This window comes from Artemia sp. Qi Xiang Cuo, chromosome 13 (assembly GCF_049724085.1).
Source record: "Artemia sp. Qi Xiang Cuo chromosome 13, ASM4972408v1, whole genome shotgun sequence".
NCBI classification, from domain to species: domain Eukaryota; kingdom Metazoa; phylum Arthropoda; class Branchiopoda; order Anostraca; family Artemiidae; genus Artemia; species Artemia sp. Qi Xiang Cuo.
The window spans coordinates 11,377,360-11,405,031 of NC_142806.1; the positions used below are offsets into that span (position 1 = coordinate 11,377,360).

Sequence of the window (27,672 nt, forward strand, 5' to 3'; positions counted from 1 at the left end):
AAACTATAGCAGTCAGAGGCAAAAGTCTGGCCCAAGAGATACGCCAATGGTTGGATCTCAATCCTTATGGGATCCCTGAATCTTTCGCAGATACGACTTTACTGGAACAAAACTTACTTTCTTCCCATAGTCGCAGGAACACTACCAAAAGATTGATACCATAAATTACGGAATCCTCTCCACTTTAAGTCCGAAGAGGACAGGAACGAAAATGATGCGTTATGGAAAGGACAGGAACGAAAATGATGCGTTATGGAAAGTCATGATCCCCTTCAAAGGCCAGACGAGGATGAAGCAATACATAAAGTCAAAGCCAAGACCGTGGGGTCTGAAAAACATAGTTCTCTGTGGTTCTTCCGGTAACATGTATGACTTTGAAGTTTATCAGGGAAAGAATACCCCTATTGGGGAGGAACACAGAGAAACAGCTGGAGATTGGGGAGGAGCCATTGTTCCTCGTCTGATGGAGAAAACTGATAAGCACGTCTACCACGCATTGTACATCGACAACTACTTTACAACTTTACCAATGCTTGAAAAGTTGACAGCAGATAGCTTCTTGGCAGCAAGAACTATCAGACACGGCAGGATAGCCAAAACTAACCTTGCAGATGAAAAGGATCTTAGGAAGAAAGGACGATGGTCGTGGGACGAAGTTAGCGACACTGAAAAGGGACTCGTCCTTGTGCGTTGGTTTGACAACACCGCAGTAAACATGGCATTGAATTATTGCAGTGTAGGTGGAGCAGTGAAAAGATGAAGTAACGAGAAGGAGGAGAAGGTTGATGTGAAAAGACCTGACGTTATTGGTCACTATAACCGCAACATGGTAGGAGTAGACAAGCTGGATCATCTCGTCACCTTGTATTAAATTGAAACAAAGACAAAAAAGTGGACCACTGCCACTTTTCGAGTTCCAGAACGAAATTGCAGAAGCACTGCTGAAGTGTGAATATAAGGAGCAGATCTCTAAACGAAGAGCTGGTCGTCCTCACCAGAAACAAGATGCAGAGAGTTCTCCGGCTCTTTCGCCATCCCGACCTGCTGCGCGATCCACTTACACGATCGGAAGCTTCCGGTATGACCTAGTAAATCACTTCCCTGTGCATTTAAAAGGTCGGGAAGCCCAGTTCCCCTATGAAAAGTAACCTAAAGGAAAAAAAGGGGCTTCACGGATTCGTTGTGAGAAATGTGAGGTTGTGCTGTGTCTGAACAAAGGCAGGAATTGCTTCAAGATGTACTATGTTCAATGAGTTTGAAACTTGACTTTGTGCATATGTTTTGTGCCTTTTTCATATTTTCGTATAAACGAAGTTGTCTTGCTGGTATACCCTTCTAGTCCCATTACTGTCATTTGACAGGGATCGAGATTTCTAAGAATATGTGCCCCGACGGTTTTCTAACACAGCCATAAGTTTTCTAATGTCGAAATAAGCTCTATATTAGAAAATCAGAATTTTCCTGTGCAGGAAAAATATTCAGGGCTGAAAGGGTTAAACCAAGAAAACTACTTATACCACATCCTGTATATTAATCTGAAGATGTATTGCTAACAATATACGCTAATGGTAATAGAATTGTATTGTTATAAAATAACTTTTTTGCATGATATTTGATATAATGTATATCATAATGATAATCAAATTAACAGCACATTAAAAGTGTTGTACTTATTTTCAGCTTAGACAAAGGGTATTTCTTTTGTTGCACCCTGTATATTCCAGAAAGCCGATGATTCGGCATAAATAAATTTTGAAAATTCATATTCATAGTTGACTTACCTGTATAGCTCCACTGTGCCGGGATTTTTTAGAGGTGGATCCCAGGAAATCTTTGCGGTTCCTGAACTGACAACTTGAACTTTTATGTTTGTTGGAGGCCCAGGAATACGATCTATAATAATAAAAAGCTTTAATTACATAATGTCATATATCTATATAATGTCATATACCTTTAATATCATAAAAGACGATTAAAAAGTGTTAATGAAACGATTTCTTTCACGTTACATAATGTCATATATCAATGTCACAAATCTTTATGCTGTCATATATCTTTATAATGTCATATACCTTTAATACCATAATAAACGATTAAAAAGTGTTAATGAAACAAATTCTTTCACATTACATAATGTCATATATCTTTATAATGTCACAAATCTTTATGCTGTCATATATCTTTATAATGTCATATACCTTTAATACCCTAATAGACGATTAAAATGTGTTAATGAAACAAATTCTTTCACATTACATAATGTCTTTATAATGTCACAAAGCTTTATGTTGTCATAAATCTTTATAATGTCATATACCATTAATACCATAATAGACGATTAAGAAGCGTTAATGAAACAAATTCTTTTACATTACTTAATGTCATATATCTTTATAATGTCACAAATCTTTATGCTGTCACATATCTTTATAATGTCATATACCTTTAATACCATAATAGACGATTAACAAGTGTTAATGAAACAAATTCTTTCAGCTTATATTGAATTGACAATCCAGGTATACGTAATTCAATAAACAGCACTAATTTAATAAGTGTAAATGGTATAGATAATGTAGCAATAAGTGTCTGCTCTCAGTTCCTGGCAGAAAAATGATTACAGAACTTGAAAAATAACAAATGTCACCAATCACTTGATGGCGTTGATAGTTTTTCAGTCGACACTAGCACCAGTTTCCACACTTAGAAATTACCCATACTCTCTGATTTGTACAAGATCTTGAAAACAATGAAAACACTACATAATTTTTCCCTTTTTCCTTTGATTTTTCCTTTTTTAAATTGTTATGGTTTAAATTCATTGCCTTCATCAACGCTGAGGACGTCTTCTTGTATATAGGCTTAATTTTCGTCTGATTGTTTTTCTTCTTCTTTCTCTTATTAATGACTAGACCGGCAATTTAACCATTATAACAACCATTTCTAAATAAATGATCTTTTTTCCCAGGGATGTATCTAGAGGGGGGATGGTTACCCAGTTTGAACCCCCCCCCCCGAAATTTTTGACCAGGTCAAAAATTAGTCTAAATGTTCGAAAATTAGTCTAAAATTAGGAAAAAATCGAGTAACCTCCCCCCCCCTGAACAAAAATCCTGGATATGGGCCTGTTTTTTCTGTTTACTTAAATTCAAAGGTATGAATATAAATATAAAATACATTTTGATACTTGTACTGTAAAATATAATTATGCTGTACCCTATGGCCTGCATAGAGTTGAATTCAACCCCACCAAAGCTAAGTTATCAGTGCTTGGTGCAACAAATGGTTAAGTTGTCCCATCACTTTAATACAAAATCAGGCTCAAGCGACACATCACTTTAAAAAAAACTTTTTATTCTCTTTTAAATCCTGAAAAATAATATAATTCCTTTATTATTATGTTTATGTATTATTTATTATTTACTTTATTTATTATTATTATTTATACTTATTATTTATCTATTATTATTGATATTAATAAATTTATATTACCATTTGAACAGCATTTATTCAAAAATAGTAGCACATTATAATTTAAATCATATTTTCAGTTTTCTTAAGGGGGCACTCGCAGAGATATATTGCTCAAAAAAATTATTTTACCCCTTTTTGGTACTTATGAAAAAATTATATACGCCCTTTTGGCGTGGACATGACGATATACAGCATACTAATAATTTATGTAGCAGATTTGTACACCGTAGAGCACTTGTATATATTATTTAAAATATAATTATAATATACGCATCTAACCATTTTTATGGTTTTTATGGTCTAATCATTTTTATAGGTTTTTATATTTAGAGGTTGAAGGTAAGAGGAGCGGTATTGGAAAGAGGTATGAGACAGTCGGTCAAGAGAAGGTTAGAGTTCGAAAACCGTAAAAAAAATTGGAATAATAAAGTAATTGATAATATGAATGAGATAATAGCGAGACCGGAAGTAATGGATAGATTAGAGGAGATTAGAAATCTAGATTGCGGTTCTGAGGAAGTCCTTGCCGAGTTATATGAGTTAGTGCACCAGTGGTCTGGTAAAGCGGTAGAAAGGAAAGTTAAATCAGGAAATAAAGGATATTATGATGAGGAATGTAGAAGGCTAAACCTGGAGGTACAAACAGAATTAGAAATTATTAGGCGGTGCCAGGATGAAGAATTGCGGTTAGAAGCGTTGAATTTTTTATAGAGTTAAGAATAGGGAATATAAGGAATTGCTGAAGAGGAAAATTAAGGAGTGGTATAGTTTAGAAAGGAAAAAGATGATGGAGGATTTTACACTCGATGATGTTAAAGAATTTTGGAGTAGAATGAGAAAGGAAAGAGCTAATATTTCAGGTCGAATGCCTTCACCGGAGTCGTGGCCTGGTTATTTTGATAATTTAGAAGGAGACTGTGAAGGGCTAGAAGAGGATAGTCAGTCGTCAGGTTCAGGTGAAAGTATTTTCCCGCTGCAGGAGAATGATTATGAATTAGTAGGGGAAGTGACAAAAGAGGAGGTTAGAAAAGTAGTTAGTAAGATGAAAGGAGGTTCAGCACCAGGTTTGGATGGAATACCAGCCTGGGTGGTTAAGAAATTTGTGTCGGTGTTTTTGTCGATATTAGTTATATCATTTAATAGTATTGTATCTTCAGGTAAGTGGCCAGAATTATGGAAGACTTCAGTTGTTATACCGCTTTTTAAAAAGGGGGACCCTAGCTGGAATGATAACTATAGGCCCATAGCTCTAGCACCAGTTTTTAGTAAAGTGTTAGAACAAATTTTTGATGAGGCTAGATAGGTGGTTAGATAAAAATAAGATTATAAATGAAGAGCAAGGAGGATTTAGGAAAGATTATAGCACAGCATATACGGCAGATGTGCTTAGAGCTTTAGTCAATAAGTATGGAACAGGGAATAGCCATTTATATGCAGTTTTTCTATACCTAAGAAAAGCTTTCGATAATGTTGAGAGGGTGCTTTTGGTAGATATTCTGAGAAGTATAGGTTTACCTAGTATTTTTGAGAGGTTAGTTACTAGCATGTATTGCGGAACTAAGGCGGTAGTAAAGGTAATAGATCAGGGTTTTTCTAGAGTATATAGAAACCGTAAAGGGGTAAAACAAGGTAGTGCTCTTTCCCCCCGTTTGTTTTCTATTTTTATAAATGATTTAGTTCAGTTTTTGGAAACAAGGTGGGCTCCAATAGTGGTTCTTGGCTCAAAATTACTTTCGGTTTTGCTTTACGCTAATGATTGCGTACTTGTAGTTTGCCCATGTACTAAGTCTGCGTACTCAGTCTATCCAGGAACTACAGATTTTGTTAGGTTTTGTGGCTGATTATTTAAATATAAAGAAGCTCCAACTTAAACCTAAGAATGCTGAAATAGTTATTTTTGGTAAAAGAAAGGATGAAGAATGTAATGGTAAGTTTATGTTTAATGGAGACGAAATAAATATGGTTGAAAATTCAAAATATTTAGGTTTTGTATTTCAAAATAATGGTAGTTGGTGCGCTCACATTAAAGAGTCAGTAAAAAGAGGGACAGTGGCTATATCAACAGTTTTTAGTAATGGTACAGTTATGGGTATTAAAAGTCTAGCAATGCATAAGAGAATATTTTTAACGAAGATTATGCCAGTTATTCATTACGGTGGGGAATTATGGGGGATGGAAGCAGCAGAACAGCTGGAGACCCTTCAGGTAATTTATTACAAAAGGCTCTTCGGCCTCCATAGGACTACGCATACTCAGTTTTTGAAAGGTGAGCTAGAGCTTTTTTCGCTCCGTAAACATAGGCTGATTCAGGTAGTTAGATTTTGGATGAAGATAGTGCATGTACCACGAGGTAAACTTATTAGAGAGGCCTATGAAGAGCTACTTGCTTCAGGGCGTAAGAGGTCGTGGCCGTTTAGGGTTAAATCCTTATTAAACAGATTAGGATTGTCATATGTATGGAATGATGGTAGAGGTCCCGCCATTAGTCAGATTGATATAATAGGAATAGTTAAACAAAGATTAGAAGATCAGGATATACAGACATGGGGGAATGAACTTGAGAGATCCGAGACATTAAGCGTTTATGAGGATGTTAAAAAGGTGTTTGGCCAGGAAATTTACTTTAAATTTAATTTGCCAAGTAAGTATTTGTCATATTGGTTGCAGCTGCGGGCCAACTGTTTGCCTTTAAGATGGAGGAGTAAAGTATTTGAGAGAGGTAAGGGGTTCCCGGCGTCTAGGTACACGTGTCCCATTTGTAATATTGAAGAGGAAAATCTGGACCATTTTCTGTACCAGTGCCAGGGGCTTACTGATTTGAGGGAGGGTATTTTGGGGAAAAGTAATTTTTCACTTCGGGGCATGCTGTCTCAGACGGTACCTAGCCTCATGTGTAGATTATGTAGATTTGTTCACCAGGCACTAAAGATAAGAAAGGAACTATTGTGAAGAAGATTTGTTATGGTTTGGAATAAAAATGCTGAAGGGAGCTTTATTTTTGTTTTACTTTTATATTTGATGTATAGTGTATATGGCCCTGTATAAAGGCTTTTGAATACATGATTCTTATTATTATTATTATGTGTGTGACATTGTGTGTGATTATGTGAGTTAGTTTTATAGTATTATGTGTGCTTTTGTGTTGCAATTGTTTTGTTATTTTATTTTTATTTGCTATGGGCTATGTTTAGTTATTGTTACATATGTTATTATCATGTGTTTTGACTTTATATGCAACTGTGTTTGTTTTTGCCATGGCCCAAAGAGGCTTTTGTTTTGCAATAAATATCTATCTATCTATCTATAGCCAAATACATTTATAATTATTATTATTAATATTTATATATTTACAATATTATTTAATTATCATTTATATAGCAAGTTATCTATCTTTTATCCTATCCTTTTTATACAGATAGACCTTAGTTCAATTTCGCCGCTACCAAATGCTTTAAATTAAAATTTCAGTTTTTATGCTACTTTTCTCATGAATTTGGGGTTTATCAGAAGTACAATTATGAATTGATTTAAACACTCATTTTTCTCAATTTTGAGGTACCAACAACGTCAAAATAAATTTTTTTGCCATCTGGACCCATTTAAAGTTTCTTTATACCCGAAAACTGAGATTTTCTAAAATTAATATTTTCTACATTAAGTTGTTTCAAAATTATGAAGTTTTGACGACATTATCACATTTTTGACAGTGTTGCCATGTTGAACCATAAACACAAATAAGCAAAACTAATTTCAGTTTTCAAATTTCAAAATAGTATCATCCGTAAAAAGTCACACATTTGCAATAATAATAATCCATTTTTACCCTGTTTACGAACATTAAAATGCAACGAGGAGTAAATAAAGGGGAAAAGAAAAACACAAATACAAAATACAACATAAGAAGTAAGGAATGCCGAAAAATGAATTTACATAACATTCAAACAAAGCTCTAACTAGGAAATTCAAAAGTGGCAAACGCCACTGCTACCTATTTAAGTACCTATTTAAACACGGATACCTATTTCAATATTATTTAAACACAAGTACCTATTTAAATACTATGTAAACACGGATAGTGATGACAGCGGTCAAATATGGCTCCGAAGCATGGGCGCTCCGATAAGTAGGTGGAGATTTGCTAGATATTTTCCAGAGAAATTGCCTACAGATTGTTCTGGGTACCCGGCTGACTGACCGTATTTCAAGCAATAAACTGTACGAAAAATGTGGTTCAATCCCGCTTTCTAGGGCTATAGTGAAAGAAAGGTTGGGATGGCTAGAGCAATTTCTGCAGATGAAGGATGACAGATTGCCGAAGATTGTCCATTTCGGCCAACCGTCTAGGGCAAAACGGAAAGCAGGTCGTCCTCGTCCATGGTGGGGAGATGTCATAAAGAAAGATTTAAAGGAAATGGAACTTCCTGGGAGGGTGTAAAGAGGGAGGCTTTAAATAGATGAGAAGAAGGAGCGTGTGTAGCTGTGTTGGCCTCAGGCGGCTTGACGCTGCGGCGAGTTGTTAGTAGTAGTAGTAGTATTAGTAGTAATTCAAAGCAATGATACAATCAACAGGTCCAGATCGAATAGTTGCGGGGCCCGACTGGATTTGTTTTTGCGGGGCCCCCTCTATGTATCAAATATTTAAATAGAATTCAGATTCAGTATACACATGATAAATAGATAGATAGATTTATTCACACAAAAGCACTATTGGGCCATGGTGACACACAACAAACAAGCAAAAAATACAACATCCAAACAATAACTGACAAAACACTACAACTGATTATTCAAGAAAATCTTTGCGATGCCTCATACCTACCCGGACGAACCTTCCAATATTATTTTACCCCTATGAATATATCAAATTTCACATTAATCAAATGTCAATACAAAAAATATTAATAAATCTCATACAGCAATGCGAAGTTAAACTAAACATATTTTCAATTATTTGAATAATTCATAATTTTTCCATTATCGTCAAAAGCAATTTGCTTTAAATTTTGATAAGGCTTTTGGTTCATTTTGATGGTAACGCGGGGCCCTTTCAAATATGGGGCCCGATTGGACCCAATCACCCTCTATGCGGCCCTGAGAATGAAAATACAATCTGTTTATTCTGACACCTACACCTTTAAAAGACAGCTACATTTTGTTAAGCTGTTTGGTGATATTATGTTTTGGTGACATTATGTTTTGGGGTAGAGCTGTTAGCTATTTGGTGACATTATGTTTTGGTGGCATTATGTTTTGGTGTTAAGCTGTTAGCTGTTTGATGACATTATGTTTTGGTGTTGAGCTGTTAGCTGTTTTGGGACATTATGTTTTGGTGACATTATGTTTTGGTGTTAAGCTGTTAGCTGCTTAGTGACATCATGTTAAATGCATAATACAAAGGTGCTTGCCATTAAAAATTTTCCCAAAAATTTCCCAAAATTACCAAATTTTCGTAATACTTAAATATAGATTTGGTTGTGCAAGTTCCCGCTTAACCAATTGAAGCATTTAAATTTCATTTTCACTGCCCTTGGTGCTTTAGCATTAGAAAAAAATAACTTACGCCATTTCATTTTGGGTACAGCGATATATAGAATATCAATTATTACATAGTATGCGTATACATAGCATTTGAATTCGTTATAAACATAATATTATTATATTTATGTTTACAGTTATTATTTATTTCTATTTAGTTGTACTGCTATTTTATTTAAATAAGATTTATATGGCGTAGATAGTATATTTACTTATTTTTTATCCAATTGCATGAAAAACAAATAGTGTTTATTTCAATCCCACCACAGAATAATACCTCAAACTAAATTTTCCTTTTTGATTTGTTACAAGGTTAACTTTTTCCATCTATTTGAGCCATATCACGCTTTCAATGAAATATCACCTTGAAACTTCGTTACAGCGTGTTCACTAATTCAATCTGCTTTTCATAACTTGATTCTCATGAGAAATCAGAACTTTTCTGCAACTATTGGATTTAATTTCCAAAACTTATTTCATGTTGATTTAGTCTGTTTTTTTAAAGAAAAAATTCAAGTGCTGGAATTTTAAATTTTATCGATTGACGAAGTTGTAATTGAAGAAATTACAAATAACGGGTAACGGGTAATAACAACAAAATAACGGGTAATGCTTTTGATTAAAAAAAATGAAAACGAACTCATACATGCTAGGACTTTTTCGATTTTACTGCCCGTTAGCTTTTTTGACGGGAGAATGGAGCTTAAAAAACGGAGAAAATTGCTTTAAAAATTGATGCTAGCAAGAGATTTGAACCCGAGACTCTCTAGTGACTAGCCAGAGCTTTCACACAGACAACAGTTCGTGATCTTTTTATACATTCCTAATGTATATTTTACTGTTCTATTGTTTTTATCATTATTTGATAAGAAAAAAAAGATTTAAAAAAAATGTCCAATATCATATTTTAACATTTTTGTTTTATTTTGACCCATTCCATTTATATAAACCTAGCGAAAATACAATGGCTAAGCTAAAAAAGGGTGGGGGTGGCTAGGAGCGCCGTTGTCTCCAAACGCAACATTCGTTGGGATGCAAATCATATATATCTTTCATGAACGATAGACCAAATTACATTATTAAGATGTGGGAGGAAGGGGGGGATAGAAATGGGCCATTGAAAAACCTACTTTAGCCTCTGTGTCTCTAAAATCATAAAGACAAGTTACTCGAATGTTTTTTAATTCTTTTTACTCATACTAGACTGATTAAAATTGAAAAATTAGTTGAACATCAATTGTATGACAGGCCAGAAAAAAAGAGTCAGTTTGGCAGTTCCTAAAAAAAGTTATTGTATTGCAGGTTCAGGCGCATAGAACTGCAGAGCCAATTAGAGGATTTAATCATATCAAAAATTTTGAGACCTTTGACATACTTTTGTCTTAAAATACCTCGAAATTAAAGGGAAATGTGGCACGTAAAAAGATGAATGTATTACATTTTTACTAAACGAATAAAAAATACATACCTCTTCCTTGATAAAAGCAAGAAACAATTTGCTGAGTGTAGGATAACGCGCACAGCTCCGTATCAGTAACTGCTTCCCCCCTGCACCAGTCTAAGCAGCGTCGAGGCACACCCCATTGACTGCAGCAACTCCTATGATCAGACCCATCAGCAGCACATCGCATAAGCTTATGAAAGTCGTTAATACAAGCAGGGTTGTCAATTACACTGTCTATGTCAAGGAAGAGTGTACACGCAACCATACATGATGAAGAGATATTTTGATTGCGGCAACATTGAGCAACGTCAGTTATTGGTACCTAAAAATGTCCGTCAATTATGTTGCTATTTGTTGCACAGTGTTTATATTTTCAGTAATTTTTTTGTGTTAATTCATTGGAAGTGCGACTTTTCCTTATTATTGCTTCTCTTCTAGGACAAAAATCTGAATAAAGCAAGACGATTCCCAAACAGGAATAAACGCAGGAATTTATTTCTGGGTGTAGGGGGGGGGGGGGCGAGGAGTGAATAAAAATTGGATTAATTAAATTAAAAACATAGACGAAAATGAAATATTTTGCAAAAACTTGAGGATTATGTACATGCCATTATACACAGTATCTTAGAAGGAGAGCTAGGAGATCAACTAGTTTCATACATACAATTTTCAAAATAACGTGCAATTTAAAAGAAATAATTTGAAAGGGTATTGATTTGTAGAATCTAATGTATAGCCACCTAAAAAAAGACCAAAAATGCCACAAAATTACAACATTTGGGGCCACTGGTACAAAATGTATCTAACAGTACTCAAATTTTCCTTTGCTCTAGCCACCTGAAGGCAGTTCATACCATAAGTAACTGGGAAATATAGTTTTCCATCTTGTCAATTTTTTCCCCGATTCGCCCAATAAATTATAAATAATGAAATTATGTTTTGGCGGGCGTTTTCGGGCTGAAAAACCTCTTCCTAGCTAATTTATCTATTATGGGCTGCCTCCCCGTAGTAGCATAACATTCGCAGGCATGAATATCTAATGAGTCAGAGGTAATAGAATCGAGATTGTGTTTGCAGGAATTTAACACTTGTTGATACAAGAGCATCAGCAAGTGTTGAAAACCATGTTGTGACCAAGATGGGCACAGGATTGCACAAAATCTTCATTCATGGAGGTCCCAGGGACTTCTTGCTGTCCGGTTCTAAGCCGGCTTAAGCACTTCGGTGTAGACTTGAGAAGATATGTGATCTCCGTCCTGCACTGGTATCCGGGATCATTGCTTTTCCTGAGACGAAAATAATTTCAATCATTTAAAGAACATGAAAATTGGAACTTGGAATGTTACGACGTTAAAAAACGACTATCGTATCGAAATTTTGACTGACGAATTCAGACGATTCGAACTGGATTTATTAGGTGTTTCAGAAACTCATATCCCAGGGGTAGGAAGCATGAAATTAGGTGATATAGAATTTGTTTACTCAGGCAGGAAGGATGGGGTACATAGACAGGGAGTAGGGCTCATGCTGCTAAGTCTTGTTAAGCTGTTAAGTCTTGTTTAGTCTGGGAAGGTATTAATAATAGAATACTGATTGCTCAGTTTATAACTAAAAAGTTCAGGGTATCAGTTATAGTAGTATATGCCCCTGTAGTACCGACTGACGGAGATACCAGTGACTCAGATGAATTTTACTTACAGTTACGGGAGCAAATAGACAGGGTGCCAGGTAGAAATATGTTGTTTTTACTGGAAGATTTTAACGCCCAGGTTGGTAGAAATAGGGATAGATGGTGCTCTAGCCTAGGTAATTCTGGTGTAGGAAAAGAAAACAGTAATGGATACAGACTTTTGCAATTTTGTACGTATAACAATCTAGTTATAACCAATACGGTGTTTGGTCATAAAATGGCTCATAAGTTAACATGGTATTCACAAGATGGTAAGACAGCTAACCTTATGTTATTGTAAACCGAAGACTGGCAGGATCAATTCAAGATATTAGGGTATATAGGAATGCTGTTCTTGATGTTAATAGTAAAGATCACCATCTAGTAGTGTCAAGGGTTAATTTAAAGCTGAAATATCGGAAGGGTAACTACCTCGGAAGGGCCCAGTTAAAGATAGGAATGGGGCCGCAATTAGCGATAAGGAAAAAACTAAAAAGTGATGGGCAGAACATTTTGAGAATTTGCTTAACCAAGATAGAGTGGCAGGAAAAGATACAGAGGAAAATGAATCAGTTTGTGATACATTTGATGTTAAGGAAGATTTGTTTTGTCAGAAGGAATTAGAAGCAGCACTGAAAGGACTAAAAAATAATAAGGCTCCAGGTGCTAATAGGGTGGTAAATAGTTCTTTTAAATATGGTGGCCCTGAGGTTAGAAATAAAGGGGAAGTACCTAACGATTTTAGGAAAACCTTAATTAAGCCACTTTATAAGAAAGGTGATAAAAGTAACTGTGGTAATTATCGAGGGATTAGTTTGGTCTCTCTAGATAGTAAATTACTTAGTAATATGACACTTTTTAGACTGAGAGATGCCGTAGACAAAGTTTTAAGAGAAGAACAGTGCGGTTTCAGAAAAGGTAGAGGATGTGTCGACCAAATTTTCACTCTTAGGTTAATAATTGAGAAGTGCCTGAGTTTTCAAAGACCTTTGGTCTTCAGTTTTATAGATTATGAGCAAGCGTTCGATTCTGTTGATAGAAGAGCTTTAGTAAAGGTTTATCCTTGTATGGTATACCAGACAAATACATTAAAGTGATTAGTGCTATGTACGAGAAACACTGCTGCGTTTAAGGAAATGAGGTTAGCAGTTGGTTTTGTATTAAATCAGCAGTCAAACAGGGATGTGTTCTATCCCCCTTTATATGGATCATTTTGATCGACTTTGTCTTGAGGAGCACAGGAAAGGCATTGGGAAACCACGGAATCAAATGGGGAGAAAAAGTCTCCTGGACTTAGATTATGCTGATGATTTAAGCATCCTAGATGAAAGTGTGAGCAAAATGAATAAAATTTTAGAGGTTTTGCGAGTTGAGGGTGCTTGAATAGGTTTGAAAATTAATTTTAAAAAGACTAAGTCACTAAGGCTAGGAATAAGTGAAGATGAAAAGGTGAAGTTGGGTAATGAAAAGATTGATCAGGTGGACAGCTTCACTTACCTTGGTAGTATTATTAGTAAAGATTATTGGAGCAGTGAAGATGTCAAAAGTAGAATAGCCAAGGCTCAAGGTGTTTTTTCAACGTTTAAAAAAAGTTTGGAAGAATAGGAAGATAAGTCTGCAAACCTAGATTAGAATATTAGAAGCTACAGTGATGACAGTGGTCAAATATGGCTCTGAAGCATGGGCGCTCCGAAAAGCGGATGATGTTTTCGCGGATGATGCTAGATGTTTTCCAGAGAAATTGCTTAAGGATTGTTCTAGGTACCCGGCTGACTGACCGTATTTCAAACAATAGGCTATACAAAAATGTGGTTCAATACCGCTCTCTAGGGCTATAATGAAAGAAAGGTTGGGGTGGCTAGGGCACGTTGTACGGATGAAGGATAACAGATTGCCGAAGATTGTTCTTTTCGCCAACCGTTTAGGGCTAAATGGAAAGCAGGTCGTCCTCGTCTGGGATGGGAGGACGTCATAAAGAAAGATTTAAAAGAAATGGGAACTTCATGGGCGGGCGTAAAAAGGGAGGCTTTGAATAGATTGGGATGGAGGAGGAGCGTGCGTAGCTGTGTTGGCCTCAGGCGGCTTGGTGCTGCGGTGAGTTGTTAGTAGTAGTGGTAGTAAATTAGCACAATCTTTTCTGGAAACTAAATTTTTAATAAATAAAATGGCCACTTACAGCTTTATCACGAAGCGTAAGTTTTGAGGCATGTGCAAATGATCCAAAGGCATTAACTGCGTTACAGTAATAGACTTGCTCGTCTTCTTTAGAAACGTCGCTTATATATAAGCGGCTAGTATAGGGTGAATCTTCTATGTCCTATAAAGAAAATGACAAAATAAATAATATAATTCAAATGATTCAAACATATTTAATATGTACTTACTTACTCTTGTACTTGTTGCATGTTCAAGCCGCATTCAGGCTCATTTTGCCGCCCAGCAGACGACAACATGTTTCTTTCCAGAGATTTTGCTCGAGGCAGGCAGGCTCCATAATTTCAAGTCAGTGACAATCCCAGCGTCGCCCAAATTTTCGGAAACCCCCAATAGGCTCTAGGTCAGCCTTGACTGTGCAAGCCATGCTTTCTTTTGTCCTCCTGCTTTCTTCTTCCATGTTGATAGTGGAAGGCATTTGAGGCATTTTTGAATACTGAATATGCACACTAATTTGCACACACAAATTTAACCCTTTTTTTGTGAAAAGACAGATACAAAGTGTAATAATAAACGACAAAGCATTTTAAGCAATGGTGCACAAAACGGTACTGATCTAAATTCAATACTACTTATTTGATTACTTGGAGACATTGATATATAATTCTCATGAAATTCCACGACTTGCGGCAACTGAAATCGAATTCCAGATCCATTATTACCATGCAAAAATCAATCCCACTGTGCCGTGAAAATTGACAAATTATAAGTTTTATATAAATTAGTGTCTTGTTTAATAAACAACCGTTTCCAAATAAAGTTTGTCTAGGACGGCCAGTAACGCGATATTGGAGTCACAAACATCACAAAAATTTGGCTGAATAGGCGCATGTGCTCTTGTTCAATATTTACCAGTCACTGCAGTTATTCCCAATTCAGTATCTCTCACACTTTACCCAGAGTAACCTTTGTAGTTAAGCATTCCCTGTCAACTCTATAGAGGACAGCTGTGCAAGGACAATGAAATAAGTAAATACCCCTTCAGCATACTTGGAAGATTCGGCGATTTTCTTGAATTTTAAGCAGCTCTTTTTTCTGCTAGGTAAAACCCTATAAATTAAATGAAAACTGCAAAAAAGTTGAGGGTAGCAAATCCAAGGGAACAATGCGTTCTCTTTGGATCTACCATTTAAAACTTGTCGCCTGAAAGTGGTTTTACCGAAAATAAAATTTTTTGTCGAAACTAAGTTACAAATGCTCTCTTGTATAAAAAAAGACATCTCTTTCAGATGGTCTAATAGACATTACTGTAAGACGTCTCTAATTACCTCTATTTGAAGTTCTCCTTTGCCGAATTGCATATTCTTTAAAGAGGATTTGCCGAATCACATACAGCATGGTCCGTTTTGCCGAAAGTTGCTGATTTCATGAACGAAAGTTGGCTACATGGTCAGAAAATCAACGCTCTGGCCATAGCCGATTCTGAGATACAAATATCAAAATTTTCAAACTCGTTTTTCTCGGGTTTTTGGAAAACAGATTCGGCAAATCCACTTTCAGGCGACAAGCTGTAAGTGAATATGGAGGCACTTACGTATAATCTCATCACTGGAGCTGAATTCTGGGCCCTGCGAAGGATTGCTGCAGCTGAGATCAAACTCTGGGTCCCATGCTACCAAGCAAAGATCCCCCGTGCTATATCACCACAAGGTTATTTCTTATTTTCTTTCTCCTTGTCTTGTTTGGATTATTATGGAGCGTACTCTTATCACTAGAACCAAATTCATGGCCCTGCGAAAGGCTCCTTCAGCTGAGACCAAACACCGGGTCCCATATCTAGAATCAAATTCTCGGACTTGTGAAGGAAGCTGTGACCAAACCCGTGGCCTTTATAACCAAATAGAGATCAATCCACTGTATCACCACAGGATTACTTTCATTTTATTTCTTTTATTTATCTTCTTGTTTGAATTATTATGGAGACGATTTTGTACACCAGAATAAAATTTCAGACCCTCCGAAGGGCTGCTGCAGCTGCCTGCAGCCCACTGTGCCGCCACAAGATTATTTTTCTTTCTTTTTTTTCTTCTTCTGCAATACTTCCGCACAATCTTATCAATGGAACCAAATTCAAGGACCTGCGAAGGGTTGTTTCAGCTACAATCGAAAACTGGGTCCCGTAATACCAAATAGGGAACAATTCTACAGTGGCGCCAGAGGTTTATTTTTATTTTCTTTTTTCTTCTTCTTGTTAGAATTATTGAAACGCTTTCGCATAATATCGTCACTGGAATTAAAGTCCAGGCCTTGCGACGAGTTTCTACTCTGAGATCGAATCCCCAATTCAAGTGAAAATAGATCCCAGCGCACAACCATAGGACGGTTGCAAGCATTATATTTATTAGCCGTAGTTTCTCTGTATAAATCTTGCTGTATAAAGAGAGAAGACCCATTAGTTTGTCTCCTGTGGAGTTTAAGAGTCATGTTTACATATAAAATGTCTCACAGGTGAAACAAAAACATAAATAACAAACTTCATCAATTAGAGAAATTCAATAATTTTATGACGTTACTACTGCCTATATGAAATATTTTAAATAGTCATTGGCTCATGGAACCTGAAAAAAAAATTGCCCAAATTAGATAAAAAAAATTATCTAAATAAAAAAGGTGAAAGTAACCGAAACAAGTCGGTTTGGGCTAATCATTTTTACGTTTGGCCAATTATAAATTAAGAAAGCCTGGCAACTGTGTTTAAAGCACAAAATTTTACCTCATGAAGCTTTTGAATTTGAGTCCTATATCTTCCTCCACTAGCAATAATCTGTTCCCCGTCCATGTCATAAGAAAAAGTGATATTTGCCTCTGGATAGGCGTCAACTTCACATTCAATTACTGCTTCATCTCCCAGAGAAGAAAAGGTCAGCATAGGTGCTTTTATATGAGGCCTTCCTGAAAAGAAGTATTTTAATGAGTCAATTCCGTGATCCATCAGACGGTTAAGAAATAGCTTTACCACTAACAGAGTGGTCACAGTTGCCATCTCACACAAAATTTTCTTCTTATTTCGGTCAATTTGGTTTTTAAGAAATAGAATAACGTTAAATAAACTGAAATATCATTTGACGTTTGCACTACAAGCTATGTGTTTATCACCAATTGGGGTCCTTCACAGAATGAGACGTTTTGTTTCTTAATCCTAATTCTTCGCATTTCGGGTCCTAACGTTGAAATAGAATAATTTTATATAAACCAAATCCTTGTTTAACACTGGCACTTTCTCCACATTTATTTAACCTTTTCAGATTTATCACCAGTTGGGGTCTATCACGGAATAAATTTCTTTATTTGCTATTTCCAGAAATTAATTTTTTGTGGCTCTTTCGTTGAACTAGAATAATGTTAAATGATTTCACTGGTGGGGGTATATCACAAACGTAAAATTTTGTTTCTTAATGCTAGTGATCTGTGCTTTGGGTCCTAATATAATATCGGATTTTTAAATTATATCGGATTTTAATTTTTATAATATCGGATAATAAATCGGATTTTTATTTTACGTTTACACTACATGCTGTACTTTTCTTTGAGCTTTTCACAGTTGCCAACAGTTTAGTCGTAATAAAGAATAATATAATATAAAAGAACAAATAAGTAGAACAGGGAAATTTTTATACAAGACAGTGGAACTTTGTTCTACTTATTTGTTTATGATGAAAAGGTAGTGTGGTCTTCGTCGCTATTTGAATATAAAAGAATAAATATAATAAATAATAAATTATAAGGAATAACTCATAAATAAAAAAAACTTTTAGTCTATTTTTTGGCTGTATTTCCCAACTTTTTTCGGACATCGATTTGCTATGATGTAATAGAAGAGAAGTGGTCAGAAACTTGCAAACTGTTTTGAATTGTGACTTAAATAAGGGGACTTAAATGATTAGAAGGATCGTCCTAGAATCACTATGCAAGGTAAAACGACTAATATGGTTAGGGTCTAACAAAACATAAAATTTTGATATTGGTTCTGATGTTCTGATGTTGAAATAAAAAATGTTAAATAAATCAAAATTGTATTTCAGGGTCGTGCAATATACTGTGCACTTTTTTTTTCGGAGTCGCCACTAGATGGCATCTATCACGAAGCATTTTCTTCGTTTCTTTTTTTTTATAATTTAAAACAATTAAATCGTTTCTTATTTCTAACGACTGGTTTTTGGGTCCGAAAGCAGAATAATGTTAAACAAATTGAATTTGTATTTAATGTCAATGCTAAAAGCTCTGTGTTTCTTGAATTTTTTTAAAAGCTGCCACCAGTTTTGGTCACTCCAGCTTATAAATCTCACCCAAATCCAAACAAGACATCTACATCAAACAACTATAAATCCATAATCTGCATACAATTGCTTAACACAAACATAGTTCTTCCTTCTAATCTCTATCAAGTGATTAAATAAAAAAAACAAGTTTTTTTAACTGAAAGTAAGGAGCAAATTAAAACTTAAAACGAACAGAAATTATTCCGTATATGAAAGAGGCTGTCCCCTCCTCAACGCCTCGCTCTTTACGCTAAATTTTTTTATTATTTAAAAACAATAGAGTTGTGAGAAAGTCAAACTTTAGCGTAAAGAGCAAGGCGTTGAGGAGGGGACAGCCCCTTTCATATACGGAATAATTTCTGTTCGTTTTAAGTTTTAATGTCGCTCCTTACTTTCAGTTAAAAAAACTTGTTTTTTTTATTTAATTTTTGAACGTTTTTGAATAAATGCAGGTTTTCATCTTGGCTCACAGTACATGAATAATAAAAACAAAATATTCAAATTAATTTACTTTTATTTGGTTAAATGGCTTTCTCAAAACTTGTTTCATTTTATTTACGAACGTTTTTATTATTAATAAATAGACGTAACTTACGAATTAACTTAAATATCGAAGTTCTATATTAATATATTTTTAATACGTATATTTGGGGGTTTGCCCCCTAGTTAATACCTTGCTCTTTAAGCGAAAGTTCGAATTTTATTCCAATTCTTTAAAACTGACCGCTTAATCACAAAGGCCGTTAATTAGAATAAATAGCTCATATGAAAGTACTAAAACATCTCTGGCTTAAAGAGTGAGGTATTGACTAGGGGGTGAACCCAATCATATATGTAATATTTTCTGTTCGTTTAAAGTTTTGATGTTACTGCTGTTGCAGTTGAAAAACTTGTTTTTTTTATATTTAATTTCTGATCTTTTTTTAAATAATGCTGGGAAGTCCGGCGTCCCCTTCATAGCACTGTCCCTTCCCCCATGAAAACTTCCTTCATGGAAAGATCCTCCTACATACCCCCCGACCCCAGGCACGTACGCAGGAATTTGTTTCAGGGGGGGGGGCCAAATCCTTCAAACCCATTATTCTGTGAGAAAAATCAGAAAATTATTGGAAAACGAAAAAAAATCGTGTGTTGTCAGGCCCGGGCCCGGAGGCCCCCTCCCTGCGTACGTCCCTGCCTGACCCCCCCCCCCTGAATACCAGGAAAAATCTCCCCTGAAAACGTCTGTACTGTATACTTCCCAATAACCAATACTATATGTTAACATTGGGTAAAGTTCATAACTTTCAGCCCTTCCCCTGGGGGCTTCGAGGGATTAAGTCATCCTAAAAGACATAGTTAAAATATTTTCGACCATGCTGAACAAAATGGCTATCTCAAAATTTTGATCGGGTGACTTTGGGAAAAAAATGAGCGTGGGAGGGGGCCTAGTTGCCCTCCATTTTTTTGGGTCACATAAAAAGGGCACTAGAACTTTTAATTTCCATTCCAATGAGCCCTCCCACGATATTCTAGGACCACTGGGTCGATACGATCACCCCTGGGAAAAAAAAGAAAAAATAAACAAGCACCCGTGATCTTTCTTCTGGCAAAAAATGCAAAATTCCACATTTTTGTAGATAGGAGCTTGAAACCTCTACAGTAGGGTTCTCTGATACGCTGAATATGATGGTGTGATTTTCATTAAGGTTCTATAACTTTTAGGGGGTCTTTCCCCCTTTTTTCGAAAATCAGCCAAATTTTCTCAGCGCGTCACTTTTGATGGGTAAGATTAAACTTGATAAAAAACTTATATATTTGAAATCAGCATTAAAATCCGATTCTTTTGATGTATCTGTTTGTATCAAAATACCGTTTTCTAGAGTTTCGGTTACCATTGAGCCGGGTCCCAATAACCAATACTATATGTTAACATTGTGTAAAGTTCATAACTTTCAGCCCTCCTCCTGGGGGCTTCGAGTGATTAAGTCATCCTAAAAGACATAGTTATAATATTTTCGACCATGCTGAACAAAATGGCTATCTCAAAATTTTGATCGTGTGACTTTCGGAAAAAATGACCATGAGAGCGATCTTAGTTGTCCTTTATTTTTTTGGTCACTTAAAAAGAGCGCTATAACTTTTAAAGTTCATTCGAATGAGCCCTCTCACGATACTTTAGGACCACTGGGTCGATACGATCACCCCTGGAAAAAAACAACAACAAACAAACAAATAAACAAGCATCCGTGATCTTTCTTCTGGCAAAAAATGAAAAATTCCACATTTTTCTAGATAGGAGCTTGAAACCTCTACAGTAGGGTTCTCTGATACGCTGAATATGGTGGTGTGATTCTCATTAAGGTTCTATAGCTTTTAGGGGGTCTTTCCTCCTTTTTTCAAAAATCAGCCAAATTTTCTCAGACGCGTAACTTTTGATAGGTAAAATTAAACTTGATGAAACTTATATATTTAAAATCAGAATTAAAGTCTGATTCTTTTGATGTACCTATTGGTATCAAAATTCCGTTTTTTAGAGTTTCGGTTACCATTGAGCCGGGCCGTTCCTTACTTACAGTTCGTTACCACGAACTGTTTGACTGACGGGCTTTTAAATGAGATTAAATAAAAAAAAAACAAGTTTTTTAAACTGGAAGTAAGGAGCGACATTAAAACTCAAAACGAACAGAAATTATTACGTATATGAAAGGGATTGTCCCCTCCGCAACGCCTCGCTCATTACGCTAAAGTTTTTTATTTTTTAAAAAAAAAAAGTTGTAAGACAGAGACAAACTTTAGCGTAAAGAGCGAGGCTTTGAGGAGGGGACAGTCCCTTTCATATACGGAATAATTTCTGTTCGTTTTAAGTTTTAATGTCGCTCCTAACTTTCAGTTTAAAAAAATTGTTCTTTTTTATTTAATTTCTGATCGTTTTTTATTTAATTAAGATTTTATTTTGTCTTACCGTCATTGAATAAGTAAACAAAATTTGCATAAAAATGTTACTTTTCTTTTGCTAAATGGATGTCTTTACAAATTAACTTACGTAACTAACTTCTACATTCGTATATTTTTCTTCTGGCAAAAAATACAAAGTTGCAGATTTTTGCAGATATGAGCTTGAAACCTATGTAAAAGGGTTTTCTGATACGCTGAATCTGACGACACAGATTCACTGAATCTGTGATTTTCATTAAAATTCTTTCACTTGTAGGGGATGTTTCCCCCCTCTTTAAAAAATCGAGTAAATTTTCTCAGGCTCGTAGCCTTTGATGAGTAATACTAAACTTAATAAAATTTATATATTTAGAATCAGCATTATAAACACATTCTTTTGATACATTTATTGACATCAAAATTCCGTTTTTAAAAGTTTCGATTACTATTGAGCCGTATCGCTTGTTTTTTTATTGTTTTTTTATTACGTATATGTCATTACGTATATGAGGGGGTTCTCCCCTTAGTCAATACCACGCTCTTTACGTTAAAAGTTAAAAAAAATTTGATTCACAAACCCCTGAATCACAAAGGCCGTTTAATTAGAATAGATAGCTCTTTTGAAAGCACTAAAAAAAATGTAGCGTAAAGAGCGAGGTATTGACTTGGGGGAGAACCCCATCACATACGTTATAATTTCTGTTCGTTTTAAGTTCTAATGTTCCTTCTTACTTTCAGTTGAAAAAACTTGTTTTTTTTATATTTAATTTCTGATCGTTTTTTAAATAATGCTTGGAAATCTGGCGCCCCCTTCATAGAAATGTCCCTTACCCCAAAGAAACATCCTCCACGGAAATATTCTCCAGAGTAACCCCCTCCTATAGCCCCCCCCCTCCAGAAAAAAAATCCTTCCTGAAAATGTCTGTATACTTCCCAATAACCAATAAATAATGCTGGCAAGTCCGGCGTCCCCTTCATGGCAATTTTCCTTCCCCCATGAAAACTTCCTTCATGGACAGATCCTCCAACATAACCCCCGACCCACCCTTCCCTCCCACTACCAGAAAAAAACCTCCTGAAAACTTCTGTATACTTCCCAATCACCAATACTGTATGTTAACATTGGGTCAAGTTCATAACTTTTAGCCCTCCCCCTGGGGACTTCGGGGGATTAAGTCATCCTAAAAGACATATTTATCATATTTTCGATCATGCTGAACAAAATGGCTATCTCGAAATTTTGATCGGGTGACTTTGGGAAAAAACTAAGCACGGGAGGGGGCCTAGTTGCCCTCCATTTTTTTGGTCACTTAAAAGGGCACTAGAACTTTTAATTTCCGTTCCAATGAGCCCTCCCATGATATTCTAGGACCACTGGGTCGATACGATCACCCCTGGGGAAAAAAAAAAAAAATAAAAATAAACACGCATCCGTGATCTTTCTTCTGGCAAAAAATACAAAATTCCGTATTTTTACAGATAGTACCTTAAAACCTATGGAGTAGGGGTCTATGATACGCTGAATCTGATGGTGTGATTTTAACTAGGGCTGTATAGCTTTTAGGGGATCTTTCCCCCTTTTTTGAAAATCAGCCAAATTTTCTCAGGCGCGTAACTTGATGAAAGTTATATATTTGAAATCAGCATTGAAATTTGATTCTTTTGATGTATCAATTGGTATCAAAAACCCGTTTTCTAGAGTTTCGGTTACCATTGAGCCGGGTCGCTCCTTATTTACAGTTCGTTACCACGGTAGCACTTTTTGTGGTGAAACCATTATCATATAGTAAAAGAGCTACTTTACTTGTGTACTAAATTCTGTTTTTTGAAGTGGAGAGACTGTGAAGCAGAAAAACCAACTACAGCCTGCAACCAAATAGACAACATCTGAATCTAAAATTATAAATCCATAACGAGCATACATAACTTTTGAAGCGACAGATGGACTTTTGGGCGATAACCTCCAAAAGTAGATACTAAAGAGGTTTAGTTTTGCGTATGCTGAAGTGCAACTAAATTAGTCTTTTATAATCATCTGAAAAAAAATTAAGAATGAAAAAAATTGTTGATAATTATGGTCAATTTATAGGAGGTCCGATAAAATGATCCAAAAGGTGTTATGTCACAGTGTTTAATAAATTTACATCTACATTAAGCTCTCTTAAACTTCGTAAGTGTTATGAATAGTCCAATTCGTTTTCTATTTTGGTTCTTTAGATATAGACAAGTTTCAATAATGAGTTATACTCTCTTTTCTCATTCACTGACATTAATTTTTTTGCAAACAAATTTTTCTTTTTTAACAGTAACAGTTACTGTAAAGGTTTTTAGTTTTTCCTTCTTCTACAAAGTTCCTACTATTGGAGATATCACCTTTTGAATTATTTCAACCCTTGACATAACTGACAACCCTTTCCCTGAGTGTTGTGGGGAGGGGGGGGGGATGTCACCCTCAAAATATAATTTCAAGAACTTCCAACTATGTTAAAAAAAATACTATCTTAAAATTTCGATTGTATGTGTTTGGGAGAATGGTGGGCGTGAAAGGGGGTTAGTTACCCTCCAATCATTTTCAACTATTGAAAAGGGCACTAGCTCTTTCAATTTCTAATCGAATGAGTCGTTTTTGAAGTTTCTACGACAACGATTTCCATAGGAACCTTATATGCCCCCAGCGTAACGTAGCACCCTTGCCCTGGGGGCTGTGGGGGGGGGCACCTCCAGGGTCACGTATCATTCTTAAGGAGCTAATTTCCAAAACTTCCAACTATGTTGAACAAAACGGTTATCAAAAAATTTTGATTGGGTGTGTTTGGGGAAAAGGTGGGAGCGAGAGGGGGGTTAGTTGCCCTCCAATCACCTTCTTCTGCTAATTTTTTCTCATGTGAATTTCCCCTTATGTTTAGCCAGCTACACGTATCTATATGCTTTCCATTGCGTGAATATCTATTAGAATCAACTAGTGAACTCATTAAGGCATTATTTGCTCCTCTTGTAGGCCTTTCATTTTCAATATGGCGATCTCTGTACGAGTCGCATAATCCAGGCAAAGCTAGTTGTCCCTATATCTTTGCGTGTTCTTAGTGATTTTTCGTTCTGGTTGAATTTACCCCTTTTGTGTAATAAAGTGTTAAAATTAAGCTGTTCTTCTGAGTTGTTAAAAGTGAGTGAGTATTAGAGCAGGAACGTCAATTAGAAGGGGCTGAGGGGTGATTGCTCCTCCTATATTTTTTTTTGTCCACTCTAGATCTTGACAGGTACATTTTGTTTAGTGTTTTTATTGAAAAAAATGCCTTTTTCTCGCATTTATATTTAAGAAATCAAAGAGCAACAAGTGCTCTCCCTAGTTTTTTAAAAATGCATTCTAATACCCTCATACATTTTCGTAAAATGCCCCCCCCCAAGTAAAGCTTATTAGATTATTTCTACTTTTACCTGAAAAAAAAACATGTTGTTGTCATTGCTTTTGATTTGTTGTTATAAGGAGGGTGGGTGCAGTCCGCAATAGATATAAACTAATTTCTTATTTTATATAATTGGTAATGTCAGTAACTCTCAGTCAATCATTCATCAGAAAACAATCACGTGATGCTATACGACGGGTACCAGAGGAGTTTTACAAGAGACAACAGTCGGATCTGAAACATCTGTATGTTTCCAATAATCATAGAAAAGAATACATTTTTTTTTAATGTCTGAAGGCATACAAGTGTTTCTTAGTTAGAGTTTGAAAACAGTCGGTAAGATTTATTAAGAAATGAGTAATTTTATAAGTATTGTGGTAAGTATGCCCTGCTTTGTCTTACATCTGGGAGACCAAGTTGAAACTTTTAAGAAAATATTTTTTCGGGGTAAGGGGGAGGCTGGTCCTCAGCTAAGCGTTGGGCCTCCTCCTCCCCCCCCCCAAAAAAAAATCAAGGTTTCGACACTGAGCGCCGAAACCTTGGAATTTAGCTTTTTTTTTAATATAATATATCTTTTGGCTCATATTAGTACATATTTTAGTTCAATTTATTTTCTTATGTAAATAATATTCATGTGTCATAATATATATTTAATAGTACATATTATATTTTAATAATATAAAAACTTATATTACAAGTTTTTTGTTCAATGATATTTTCAGCTCAATTTAGAACTAAATACAGTTTATATTTATTTTTTTAGTTCAATTTAGCTTATGTGTTCGCATTTGTCAGCACACTTGTCGCTTTTGTCCGCAGATTCTTCCTATTCCCCGTCCAGATTCAAAACCCTAGCTACACCCCTGGGGAGGGGGTGTAGCTGGTTTGGTGGGTATAGTCTGGTTTGGTGGGTATAGTTTGGTTTGGTGGGTATAGTCTGGTTTGGTAGGAAAATTCAGGTTTGGTGGTTAAATTCGGTGTTGGTGAGTATAGTCAGTATATGTGGGTATAGTCTTGTTTGGTGGATATAGTCTGGTTTGGTGGGTATAGTCTGGTTTTGTTTTTTGTATTAGTCTCAAACTTTTGTTTTTGGGCTTATCGTCCGGTGGGCTCTTTCCTACCTCAAAGAACAACCACCTTGGTGGATTAATTTGATTTGATCTTAATTTTATTTATTCTTGGCATGTTTTGTTTCTTTTCAATATCCTTAATATTAAAAATAATTATTATTTTTTTCTTCTTTTCTATGTTCTAGAAAAATAATTGACCTAACAGCGGAATATTGCAAAACATGGGCACCAATTCACGAAGATGTAGGGGATGGAAAAATGTGTTTATCAGAATCGGGGGGGGGGGGTAATTTTTTCGTTTTTTTTTCAATGAAAATACAAAAAGAATGTGTTTTTCTATGAAACACAGGAATATCGAAAAAAAAAGAAATTTTCCGAAATCTAGGAGGGGGATTGAAGCCCCCCCCCCCCAAGTCATGCCCCTATCGCCAGAGTATTTTTAATTGCTCACTACAAAAACAAAGGATCCTATCTCTATGTAATATACGATCAACCTTAATCTAATTGAAAGCATTTCTAAGCAGTTGTTGTAGGGACGGAAAACCAATACTGTCAGCACTTGCCCAATATAGCAGAGTTATTTCATTAATTGAACTTCAGTTCGTTGAAAGCAATAAACGAGATTACAATCATTTGCCATGAGAAGGAGTAAAAATGACAAATAAAACTGGAAAAAAGATAATTGACAAAAAACTTATGACTTCCTTTTTTTTTACAATTTATTTTTCTTAGAGACGACATGGGATTGAGTGTCAAAAGGATTACATAAAATCTTACACCTCCAAAAAAGCTACGAAGTGAGTTTTGCTTCGGGTACCCGGAAAACCGAAAATTAATCGTTTCATACAAACTTAAAATAACAAACTTAAATTAATGATTCGAATAAGAAATGCCCAAAAATTTGGGAAATTTTAAGATTTCAGGGGCACTAATCCTGAGGTCTAGTTGCGTACGTCCCTTGCCTACACGCAAGGGAAAGCGCCTACCTCAAATTGAGCTGAAATCTGAATTGAGAAATATATTAGAGAAATCGTCCCTCCTACCTCCGCAGGAAAAATACTTCTTTAGTAATTCTTTATATTTGAAAGAGATATACACACAGTACTTTCCAGATCTGCTGAAAGGTCGGGAAATCCAAAACGGGGGCAAAAGCCTTTTACTCCTCACCAGTTTGAAAGTTACAACTGTAAGTCCTTGGGCCAAGAGGAAACTGATGCCCCCAAAACAAATCAGGGGTCCATCTCTCCACAAACTAATACAGCCCGAAACCTTGTGGCCCAATAACCAAAAATAAAATCCAGGATGGTCATTACATGATTTTTTTTCCGAGGAATACTTTATGTCACGATTGTCACATGTTTTAAACCTTGGCAATTGATTTTTTTTACTGCATCTGAGGATAAAACAATTTCTTTTACTTATTTACGTATTTATGTTACTTTTTTTTAGTCTTCAACTAATCTTATGATCCTCGGCTAAAATTTGTCTAGTCAAAAACTCGACCATGGCCACGGCCACCACGGCCACAGGGACGTGTCCCTGTCGCTGCTCTATCAAATCTTGTTTTATAGTTTTTGCTCTTCATAATCACCCATTCTGGGGAAGTATACAATTTTTTTATAAATTGGTAGTAGCCTACTTATAGTATTGTTTGTAAACGGGGGAGTAGCATACTCAAGAGGTGGGA

The 27,672-nt window shown here is 35.7% G+C and overlaps 1 protein-coding gene across 2 annotated transcripts in view; it reads right to left on the reverse strand.

Moving 5' to 3' along the window:
* Positions 1-27,672, reverse strand: part of LOC148944949 (Ig-like and fibronectin type-III domain-containing protein 2) — a 321,570-nt gene that overhangs the window by 22,420 nt on the left and 271,478 nt on the right. For both annotated transcript variants that reach the window (XM_089099394.1, XM_089099393.1), the window contains exons 20-23: positions 17,050-17,228; positions 14,299-14,439; positions 10,478-10,775; positions 1,782-1,893 (exon numbers count right to left, since the gene is read on the reverse strand). In XM_089099394.1, coding sequence (XP_088955520.1) covers positions 1,782-1,893; positions 10,478-10,775; positions 14,299-14,439; positions 17,050-17,228 — 730 coding nt within the window. The remainder of the gene's footprint in view (positions 1-1,781; positions 1,894-10,477; positions 10,776-14,298; positions 14,440-17,049; positions 17,229-27,672) is intronic.